This window comes from Lynx rufus, unplaced genomic scaffold, assembly GCF_022079265.1.
Source record: "Lynx rufus isolate CCGP_SWC_20201006 ecotype Redwood Valley unplaced genomic scaffold, mLynRuf1.p SCAF_5, whole genome shotgun sequence".
Lineage (NCBI taxonomy): Eukaryota > Metazoa > Chordata > Mammalia > Carnivora > Felidae > Lynx > Lynx rufus.
Genome location: NW_025814867.1, coordinates 28,420,437 through 28,432,512, shown reverse-complemented (window position 1 = coordinate 28,432,512; position 12,076 = coordinate 28,420,437). Strand labels below are relative to the sequence as shown.

The following is a 12,076-nucleotide window of genomic DNA, read 5'->3' as shown; positions in this document are numbered from 1 at the left end:
AAGGGTATAGTGGGTCTTAAGCAATCATTTTGGTCAGGTAAGAAACTGCGGTCATGAATCGTCCCCTCATGGAAAGAAGAAAGGCTGCACATTCTCAGAAATTATCGAGGCTAATCATTGGTGCTCTATCTTCGAAACACATTTTAGACTTTTTTAGATCCCAGGTAATTGTGCAAAATACTTTCTTACATCAGAGTAACTAAAGTTGTTATATGGTTTCAATAGATTATAAAAGCTACAATGTTTAGTTTCCAGGGTTTCTCAACTTCAGCACTGTTAACATTTGGGGCTGGATGATTCCTTTTGAGGGACTGTCCTGTTCATTGTGGGATGTTTATCAGCATGCTTGGCCTTTGCACACTAGACATCGGTAGCAATCCCTAGTTGTGGCAACCCAAAAGTTCTCCAGACACTGCCAAATGTGCCCTAGGGGGGTACCTGTAGCTGAGAGGCCCTGAGTTAGCCAAAGAGAAGTCAGATGAGAGACACTGTAGTGAAATAAAATTTACAATACTTCCTACCGTACTATAACCACAAGAATTCCTCAAGGTTTTTTTGAATGCTTGTTGTGTCCTAGAAAATGTGGCAAGTGCTTCTCATAATTTAATCCATTCATCAGTTCTACAAAGCATTTACTATTATTATCTTCATTTCACAAACAAGGAAATCGGCCCTATAGTTAAGTGACCTCACAAGGTCACACAGAGTGTAAGTGATATGATAAGGCAGAGATCCAAACACAGACTGTGGGTCTCCAATGCCTGCATTCTCAACCTGTGTAAGAGGCTCATTCCTCTGTGCTAAAACATAGTCCTTAACATCCCACCAGTGGGTGGTCTGGAATCTGGGGTTTCCTCTAAGGTTGGAAGCTGTGTGTGTTGGGGGGGAGGCAGTGTTGCACTAGAGGAAAATAAAACCTTGATATAAGAAACAACCCTGAATACCATTTAAAAAACAAAACTGAGGGGCACCTCGGTGGCTCAGTCAGTTAAGTGGCCGACTTTGGCTCAGGTCATGATCTCATGGTCCATGAGTTTGAGCCCTGCCTGCATCAGACTCACTGCTGTCAGTGCAGAGCCTGCTTCCGATCCTCTGTTCCCCTCTCTCTGCCTGCTCCCCTCCCCACTCTTGCATGCTCTCCCTATTGCTCTCTCTCTCTCTCTCAAAAATAAATAAACATTAAAAAATGTTTTTAAATAAAAAAATAAAACTGAGATTATGCATCTAAATGACAGTATAGCCTGGGGAGAAAATAAGTGTGGTCCCCTTGGAGGAGGGATTGTTAAACAGCAGAGCCATGGAACATAATCATAAGGCTTAAACAAGCTTTCTCACTCTGTCCTTACAGGTCAGGAATAACTCCTCTATATTTCAATAGGTTTTAGGGCTCAAATATGCCATGAGCTCTTCAGAAGGGGTGTCCCGCAGAGACACTTGATAAGCCATCCCCCGCTACCCAGCACTGGAAATCAATATGTGTGTGTGCGTGTGCACACGTGCATATCAGGGAGTGCCCTCAAGTGCACAGGTGGGATTCTTGAGCAACTGGAGTTTCAGCTGGAGCCTTTGGACGTGTCTAGGTCCTCTTTTAAGTCTGTGGAAAGGCAATCTTCTTAACTACTGCTCTGCCAAATTTGTAACCTATGTTCTCAGTCCAGCAGTCATACTCTACGAAATCCTTTAGAAACCTAAAAATAGAGGGTCAGCAGTAGGACTGTTTGCAGTAGTGGTAATTGCAATAGAAGACATCCAGGATAACAACCTCTTGTGTTTGTGCAACCTCCATGGTTTTGTACAGTTCTTTCCCTGCTCTCTCTTTCAATTCTCACAACTCCTGTGAGGCCAGGCTGGCACTGTTACTGTCCTGAACAAAGAAGGAAACCGAGGCTCAAAGAGATTGAATGAGTCGTGTAGATCTCCTTCTTTTCATGATGGCTACCCACTATTTTCCCCACCACGTCACATTCACTTCATCCTTTTAGATCACAGGTAACTTTTTTTTTTTTAATGTTTGTTTATCTTTGAGAGAGAGAGGGAGCAGAGTGGGAGAGGTACACAGGGAGAGAGAGGGACAGAGGATCCTAAGTGGGCTCCACGCTGACAACAGAGAGCCGGATGCAGGGCTTGAACCCACGAACCGTGAGATCATGACCTGAGGCAAGGTTGGACACTCACTGGCTGAGCCACCTGGGTGCCCACAGGTTACTTAAAACAAAAACAGAAACAAACAAAGAAAAAAAACCATGGTTTGGACCCCCATGAATGATCTTTCTCCACTGAGTCTGCTAAGCAGATTTGGCATGTTACATGGGTCCCACAGCACCCTACCTGATCTGGCCTTGCCCACCTGGATGTTATAACTTTATATTCTTACTAAACATGCTTTGCCTCAGAGCCCCTGTGGCACATACACCTAATACATTGTTTATCCTAGCCTCATGGCAGTGATGTTCTGTCGGCCTGGAATGTCCTACTTCGGCTTCTAATCCTGGCAGTCACTAATTTCAGGTCCCACCTGAAAAAAGGCAATCGAGAGAGATCTTCCTTGACCTCCCATACTCACCATGCTTATTATTCTCTCTCTAAAAAGTGAAGAATAATGATTCTCTAAGGGTTTTCTATGGGACACTCTGGAAAAGAAGGAGGTAGATTCTATGGTCAAAGTTTAGGAAATGCAGTTTTATTAAATCCTTTCCTTTAAAGCCACAGCACATATCAGAAAAAGACTGAGGAGTCCTGCCCTTAAAACACCTGAAATGCAGTTTAACCCTTGTTCTGTTCCCAGTGCAGATTTAACTACTGAAACCCATTTTGTTTTTACCAAGCAACTCCTGTTAACAAGTCATCAAACTAGCATTCCATGAGACGAACTTTGATAAACCTGTTTTAAAAGATCATGTGATGACTCTCTTCATGACAGGGAACAAGAACCCGGGACAGTTTCCTGCTCTTTCTGCCAAGAACAGCTTTTTAGAATTGGGGAAGATTTATTTTTCTTGGATCAGAGAGAAACAGCGAGGAAGCCACCTGCTGATTTTGAGTAGGAGTTAAATCTGTACACCTAACCTCCGTGGAAAGATCTCAGCTCCATGTGCTGGCTTAAACACATACAGCAGGAATGGAATATGTTTAGTGATTAAGGGCATGGCCTCTTTGATCATACAGCCTGGATTCAAATCCTGACTGCACCGTGTAACCATGGGCAAACTGCTTAACCTCTTTGTGTCTCAATTTCTTTATCTATAAAATAGAGTTAGTAAGGTTTTTACAAAAACTTTGGGGAACAATTGCCAGATATAGCAAACAAAACTACAGGAGGCCCAGATATTGCATGAAACACCCTTTATACTAAAAATTTATTTGATGTTAATCTGAAATTCAAATTTAACTTGGTATCCTGTGTTTTCCTAGAAACCCTACTTTACAGCGTTTTTGGGAGGATAATGTGACATATTCCATATTGAACTCTCAGAGCAGTGTCTGGCATGTAAAAAAACATTTGAGTCACGATTGGTTATTGTCACTAATGTTACCACTTTAATCAGAGGCAGCTTTCCTTTATTCTGGTTCTAACAATTTTCTCTCTTTTTTTTTTGTAGGCTTCACTGAAATACGTCAGTTAGAGAAAGACAAAAGAAACAAGACAGATGAACACAGGGGAAGGGAGGGAAAAATAAGATAAAAACAGAGAGGGAGGCAAACCATAAGAGACTCTTAAATACAGAGAACAAACTGAGGGTTGCTGGAGGGGTGGTGGGTGGGTGATGGGCATTAAGGGCACTTGTTGGGATGAGCACTGGGTGTTACATGTAAGTGACGAATCACTAAATTTTACTCCTGAAACCATTATTACACTACATGTTAACTAACTTGGATTTAAATAAAATTTTGAACAATAAAAAAAGAAAGCTAAAAAAATAAAATAATGAACACTTATATAGTTTATGATACTAAGCAAGCAATCTAACTTTCTTTGTCTTAGTTTGCACATTTATAACACTGAGACTATAATGCCTAGGGAAAAGGCTTTTTAGAACAATTAAATTATGTTGTTTATGTTAAAAAATAATAATAAAGTAGGCTTCAGGCCCAGCACGGAGCACAATGCTGGGCTTAAACTCACAATCCTGAGATCAAGACCTCAGCTGAGATCAAGAGTTGAATGCTTAACCGACTGAGCCACCCAGGTGCTCCTGGTTCTAATAATTTTGTAAGGATTTGCCTGGGTATATAATTTAACCATGTATAGTCAAATATTCTCTCTAATCAATAAAAACAAGAAAGTAGTATCTTCTTGCTGAAGTCCTTAGATAGATAGAATTAACTTGTGGTCCTTGAATACATGTTAACTGGGAGTGATGGGGGAGAAAGGAAAGCCACAACAGTTTGGTACCAATGGAAGTTAGCCTGGACTCTGGTAAAACAGGCAGAGAATTGGCCACGTGAAGTTAACTGAAACTTCACTGTAATATCTCAGAGAAGATTCCACTCAACCAGCTTGCAACAGGTTTACAGTGTTGACAGTGTAATTTCTGCAGAGTCCCAACACTCACTTAACGAACGTGTTGGCAAGGAATACAAGTAAAAGTCTAACTACGGTGCCTGGGTGGCTCAGGCAGTTAAGCGTCCGACTTCTGCTTAGGTCAGGATTTCGTGGTAGGTGGGTTCCAGCCCCGAAGTCAGGCTCTGTGCTGACAGCTCAGAGCCTGGAGCCTGCTTTGGATTCTGTGTCTCCCTCCCTCTCTGCCCCTCCCCCATCCATGCTCTGTCTCTCTGGCTCTCAAAAATAAATAAACGTTAAAAAAACAAACAAAAAAGTCTAACTTGCATGGATGTCTCTACAGAAGGTACACAATATTACACACTTTTTTTTTTTTTAGCACAGAAGTCTGGCAGCTGGTAAATCATTTGTAAATAAATTGATGATATGTTTCTGATTCTCTGTCTCTCATTTGTTGACTCATGACCTAGTAATGATTTACTGTACTAATAATCATATGGTATGAAATTTTTATTTTCTGTAAGGAAAGAAAGGAGTGCTGAATACTCTGCGCTGAGAAAACAGGAACTTCATGTTTAATTTTTAAGTAAAAGATGACTTCCCTGCAAATTATAGAAATAAATTTTGAGTACTCTTACAGTATGAAAATTTAATTATTTACTAGCATATTTTCACTCTATCAAATAAAAAAAAGTGAGGAAGAGAAAGAGATTGAGAGAGCGGCTGTGAAAGACAAAGAGAGGGTCAGAGGCAGAGGGAGACTGAGTGAAGCAGAACAAGAGAAACAGACATACAAAGAAAATCAAACACAAAGAGAAACCAGGAGACACAGAGGGATTGATTCCAGGACACCCAGGTAAAATGATAAATCCCCTTTACTTTGCAAAGCCCCTTTCTATCTATTTTTAAAATAACACCAACAGTATATTTTCTTTCCTTAACTTCATGCCACCCCTTTTCCCCATAATTTGTCGCATGTTACATTGCGTGGAGAAAAACATTATTTTAATGGTCAACCAAATCTATGCATCAGGAAGTCCTCCTCGAAGTCTCGAGTTTAGTTTCATTTTTACGCTTCAAAGACTGTTTACAAATATATTTTCCAATTTCCTGATAAATAAAAGGGAAGGGGCTACTTAATTCAGAAAAGGACAGTTTTTTGGTTTGCAAACTAATCATCATTAAACTGAATGAAGCCCGATTAAGCTCTAGTGCGAACCGTGGCCAGCTGAGGCCTCCCCCCACTTTGAGGAAGCTCCCCCTTCCTTTGAGGCTGTCAAAAGGAACATGCATTTAGGGCAGTTGTGAAGTAAGTGAATAAAGAACATCGACAAAGGCACATACAACCAAACCAAACACTTTTTGTCAGGACATGTTAAGTATTCGTCAGGAGGAACTTGCGAAACTTGATTATTCACTTTCTGAGTTTGGTCTCTGGGAGACCACAGGAGGCTAATATGAAACCTGACACTTGGTTATCAGCCGCTGCTGGTAACAGTTTTAAGGGAAAAGCAATGAGAAAAGTCTACTCACCAATGTCACAAACTTCAGCTCCTTAGCTACCACACCTCGGTCTACCCAGAAGGAAAGCAGAAACAAGAAGCTAAGAGGAAGACCTGCTGTCCTGGCCGAGGGGAGCGGGACAGCGCTCATGCTGGGGAGAACTGTCTCTGGCAGGAGTTAGGAGGTGCAGTTTCCAAAGCAAAAGCCATTAGAGGGGAAGCTATTTATCAAAGGAATTGAAAGGGAAGGAGTCGCTGGGAGGAGTCAGACTCAGAAATAGTAAGGTCGCCAGGTAGCTTGGGGCGGGGCTTGGCAAGTGACTGGTGAAATAATTTTGGGGCTGGGTGTGAGCGATCACAGTCTTCTGAATTTAAGGTAGAACTGAGGCCCATCGAGGGGAAAGCTGTTGCTTAAGGTCACAAAGAGCATGTTGAGAGACTTTTTTGTAGTTGACAATTCTCTTTTCTTGAGGTGGGGTGTGATACAGTGTTTGCTTTGTGACTGTCACTTGGGAAAGGGATCAATCTTGACTTTGGAAACCTTAGGCCAGGGATTCCTCATCTTTTGGGAATCCAGAGTTATAGGCAGAGATATATGGAAGGAACTGTGGGTTCTGGCATATTTGGGGGTCTATTCCCCACGCCAAATATGGCTCCCTTTGTAAAACTCTCATGTAGCCTAGAGGGGTGTTTTCAAATTGAAGGCAAATAAGAGAAATATTATTTTCAAAATTTTTAGTGACACCTTAAGATATTTGGGGTTCATCTGTGGCATCTCAACACTAGGATTGGAAGGACCTTTCCAAACCTGACACAATTTAAAAAACAATGACAAGGACAAACTTACCTATAGCTCTCTACTGTCAGTCACCAGCTTTGGCCACTAGCCCTACATTCTTCATTCTGGGAGTCACACCACTGCCTCTCCAGCTATGATCTCATCAGGGACGCTATAAAAGAGGATAATCCGGACTAAGGGAACTTAGCTGTCCATTTCCCCCAACCTGTCAGTTCCATCATAGTCTACAACAGGATTTGGGTGCAAAACTCCCTGTCATGATGCTTCTACTCCATCAGCAGAGGGAGAACAGTGGTTTTCCCCACAACCTATTCTCTGGTATATTGCACTTCCCTGTGACAAGAAGGTTCTGTTGTAATGTGATCACAGGATGCCCTAGAATGTGGTGTGTGGGAGAGAGGTTGCTTCTTTTGGTATGGGAAGATGTGTGCGAGGAACAAATGAATGTGTGGTTAGGGTTACACATTTAAGGGGACTTGTGACCTTCTCTTTGCTGCCACATTCTTCACCTGCCACTCCCCACACTCCTCTTCAGTAGGTGGCATTTTGAGGAGATGGGTTCAGGGAAAGGGGGATGGAGATTGGGAGGTTGTCCAGGGCAGACTTGAAATTGCCACTCGGATCTCTGCTGTATGCACCAGGCCACCTGACAAAGAAGCTCCAGCATCTGTTTACCTTCCACAGACTTGGTTCTGACCCACACGCTTTAAATCATGCCAGATCCGTGATTCTGTTGAAAGTCTTGTTTTTTTCAAGGATCAGCCTGGCCCCTTGTTCTCCTGTCTTCTTCTTTGTCTACCTTTGGATTGATGCCTGGCACTATATTGGCTATACCAGTGCTTCCTGATAATGACTCGTTCTCTAACCTACCTATGCCATGTCCTATTAGCTGGGATAAATCCCTTTTCTGGTCCAGACCCAACTTTCTCTGTGTCACCTCTTTTGGGCTCCTTTTAGCCCTCCAAGTAGGAACAATAGTAGCAATAGCAGCAACAACTTCTTCTAGAGAGAACCAGAAAAAGGCTGATTAGAGTGAATACGTCTCAAACTGATTCAAGTTGGAATAAGTGGATGGTTTATACTTCTATTCTCCACCCTAACTTCTACTTTGATCATCCAATTATAAGGAGAGGAGATCATAAATATAGATCTGAACACCATGAAGTTGAGTTTGAAAGCATCTCAACTCAGATAAAATTCATTTAAAAACCTTCTTTGGTCTCTGGAACCTTAAACTCATAAGGCTTTTGTAAAGACTTCAAAGAGTCATCTAAATAAACACACAGATATGGTAGCATTTAAGGTGAGACTTGAAAAAAATATTGGGATGTCATAATTGATATCCCAATGAAGCGTGCCAATAATCTTAGTGTCAGTGATTAGCAGAACTTACTGACTGAATCACTTTTGTTTCTTCATATGGCAAGTGTTCAGCCTCCAATTAACACGATGTTAGGAAGTCCCATAAATGGAGCAGGTTGGGTTCATCGGAAAGCAAACTTCCAGATGGAGATTTGCATGCAGGAAATTTTATTTAGGAATGCTCTCAGGATCAACAACAGACGGGGGAAGAGAAATAAGCAGGGTTGGGCAGAGGGAGAAGGCCTCAGCTGACCCTGCTAGGCATGCTGAAACTGGAAAAGACTTTGGGAGTGGTGCTGAACTGGGGTGAGGGACCCAGGCCTTTTTACCCCTGTGTCAGCCACTCACTGGAGGTAGGCTGCTCCCAGCAGAATGTGACCGCAGGGAAGGTGGCTCTCTTCTGCCATGGCAATTCTGAAAGGAACTGACTGCTGAGTGATGTCAGACAACAAAGTCCCAAGAGCTGGGGGGAATTAATCCTTCAGCTCATGAAGGGACATGTGGGTGGTATAACACAGAACCCATGACAATGAACACACATTCATTGGAAAAGAATTCACGATCCTCAGTGGATCAAGGGTTATGAAAGTACTAAGTGTACTTCTGATAGCAAGAGTCTGGGTTGGAGTTAAGATCCACTAATAGCTATACTGGTTGTTCACCAAGTAGGCAGGCTGTGTTTAAACTCCAGGACTTGCTATACCTTTACAACTGTATTGTTTGACTCTCAGTGACCTATGGACTATTGGGTACTGAATAGTATCGATTGATCAATAGTCATTGTAAAGGCAAATTGTTGCATCAGAACTTGTTTACAATGTTAGCTGTTTTGAGGCAAAATTGAATATAAGATGGGTTTATATAAAAGTTTTCTGGGGTGCCTGGGTGGGTCAGTCAGTTAAGCATCTGACTCTTGATTTTGGCTCAGGTCATGATCTCAAGTTTTTTGGGATTGAGCCCTGGGTTGGGCTCTAAGCTGACTGCGGTGGCTGTTTAGGATTCTCTCTCTTTTCTCTCTACACCCTCTCACTCTCTCAAAATTAATAAACATTAAAAAAAAAAAGAATAGAAAATTTCCTCCCCTCACCTCTACGGATCATTTTGTGTGTTTTCTGTCTGTCTGTAGATCTATTTGCCCTTGGTATGTCTAGTTTATTTTTAATATTTAGGCAAACATCCAATATCCATGTCATTGGTGGAATGGGGGACAGATGGAAGATAAGCAACAATGCCCTGCCAAACCTTATAGGAGCCTGAGGCAAAAGGAAGTAATATAGATCCTGCCTTTATTCTAAACTTTGACATCTTTTTATTTATTTTTTAAAGGTTATTTATTTATTTTAAGAGAGAGCACGTTGAAGAGTATGAGTGGGGGAGGGGCAGAGACAGAGGTGAGAGAGAATCCAAAGCAGGCTCCATGCTGCCAGCGCAGAGCCTGATGCGGGGCTCGAACTCATGAACCATGAGATCATGACCTGAGCCAAAACCAAGAGTTGGACACTTAACCGGCTGAACCACCCAGGTGCCCCAATTTGACATCTTTTTAAATGACAGATTGTTTTACATTAATTTTTGTTTTTAAAAATACTGTGTTAAAATATTATTGATCATCTTTAGGAAGTTTTTGGCACCCCTTTACATCATGAGTGCAAGGTGAGTGCCTTGCTCTCCTCACCTAGTTCCCAGATGTGACTCTGAGAGTTGGAACCTGGGAGAGAACAATTTCTCCGAGTTCCGAGCTCTCAGCACAGAGCCCGATGCAGGGCTCGAACTCACACTGCGAGATCATGACCTGAGCTGAAGTTGGACGTTCAACCAACTGAGCCACCCCGGTGCCCCTTCTTTTGAGATTAAATGATCTGACTTCCTCTGGTTCTGTCTCTGAGGAAATGGAGGCTTCGGTAGGAGAAGGCTCAGTTTGGATGGCTCTACTGAGGCATCAAGAACTAGGGGCGCCTGGATAGTTCAGTCGGTTAAGCGTCCAACTTCGGCTCAGGTCATGATCTCATGGTTCATGGGTTCGAGCCCCGCATTGGGCTCTGTGCTCTCAGCTTGGCCTGCTTTGGATACTGTGATTCTGTCTCTCTCTTCCCCTCACCGTTCATGCTCTGTCTCTCTCTCTCTCTCAAAAATGAATAAAAACAAAAAAGAACTGAAAAGAACAGAGAATTTATCTGTTAGGCTGAACAAAGGTGACCTTCAGCTACCCCTTGGACTGTGATTACCTGCCTAGGGCTGGCCTCCCTCACACTCTTTTGCCCTTGTGATAACGCTGCTTTCCTCACATTCAGAACTAACCACCTGAGAGAAGAGAGGTGACAGTGACTCATAAATGAGTAGAAGCTCTGAAGAACAGAGATGTAGTCTGAAATTGTCACCCAGGAGCGAGTCTCAATTGCTCAGGCACTGGCTGGAGAGACAGGGCAGCTAGGTTTTGTCATGGTCTGTCTACTTTGCGTGTCATTCCAAGGTTCCAGTCACTGGGATAACCAGGCAAATACTGCCCTAGCACTGTTCCACCTCTAACACAGCTGTCCAGATTGAACATTGCATTGGTTCTACTGTATTTAACATGTAAAGGAAAGAACTGACCACTTACAAAAATATTATCTTATCTCATTTTGTGTAATGTGTATTGAAATATGTACATTTTGATGGTGCTTTATTCTGGGTGATGTGATTGTAAAGTGGTTTTACTTTCTTCTTTCTACTCTTATCTACTTTCTAAATTTCTCACAATGAACAGATATTTTTATTAAAATCAGAAAAGAAATTTTTAAATGTCTAATATGAATTGTATGCTATTTCTTACTTCATTACTGGGTGCCCTCAGAGTTATAGAAAGTGGGTCTTAAAGGTCATTGACTTAATTTTTTTAATTAAAAACATTTTTTAATGTTTATTTATATTTGAGAGAGAGAGAGAGAGTGTGAGCAGGGGAGGGGCAGAGAGAGGAAGACAGAATCTGAAGCCGGCTCCAGGCTCCAAGCTGTCAGCACAGAGCCAGACGCGGGGCTTGAATTCATGAACCACGAGACCATGACCTGAGCCAAAGTTGGACGTTTAACCAATTGAGCCCCCAAGGTGCCCTGTGTTACATATTTATTTATTTGTTCGTTTATTGTCTGTCTCCTCCATTAGAATGTAAACTTCATGAGAGTAGAGGACTTTACTGCTGGATCCTCATTGGCTAGAACAATACTTGGCACATAGTAGGGGTCTACTGAATATTTGTTGAATGAATGAATGAATTCTTACTAATCAATTCCTTTATCTAAAAAAACCTCCCAACATGTTTCAAAGCTTTCTTATAATATCTCTAAACTGGTTCTGTTTATTCCATTACCAGAAGGACTTTCCTTTGAATAAATAAAGTCATGTCAATCTTTATCTCTTGATTCTGAGACTTTCAAAGCTTTGTGGTTTCCTAAGTCCTCTTCTCCAGTATTTGACTGCTGATTTTAGGCTATCTGCTAATTTCTGTCAATTGGGATGTATTTTGGGGGAAACAGTCAGATGAAGGAGACATATTTTTGAATTCCATATTTGATGTGAAAAATTAATATAACTTCTTCATTTTATGTGATAATGTCTGCGTTTTTATTTTAATAAAAATATATTTTTTTTTTAAATTTTTTTTTCAACGTTTTTATTCATTTTTGGGACAGACAGAGACAGAGCATGAGCGGGGGAGGGGCAGAGAGAGAGGGAGACACAGAATCGGAAACAGGCTCCAGGCTCTGAGCCATCAGCCCAGAGCCTGACGCGGGGCTCGAACTCACGGACCGCGAGATCGTGACCTGGCTGAAGTCGGACGCTTAACCGACTGCGCCACCCAGGCGCCCCTAATAAAAATATTTTAAATTACTTATCACCTCAAGAAGTTAAAAGTAGAACTACCCTATTATCCAG

At 41.9% G+C, this 12,076-nt stretch overlaps 1 protein-coding gene across 2 annotated transcripts in view; it reads right to left on the bottom strand.

Annotated features, from left to right (window-relative positions):
* ACP3 (acid phosphatase 3) overlaps positions 1–6,246 on the bottom strand; it is a 44,915-nt gene extending 38,669 nt beyond the window's left edge. Inside the window, exon 1 of one of the 2 annotated variants that reach the window (XM_047099884.1) lies at positions 6,035–6,246. In XM_047099884.1, the coding sequence (XP_046955840.1) occupies positions 6,035–6,154 (120 nt within the window). In that variant the 5' untranslated portion in view covers positions 6,155–6,246. Of the gene's footprint in view, positions 1–2,563; positions 2,620–6,034 lie in introns of those variants that run through there. The other variant, XM_047099885.1, reaches the window with a different exon arrangement.
* Between the last annotated feature and the right edge of the window lie 5,830 nt (positions 6,247–12,076).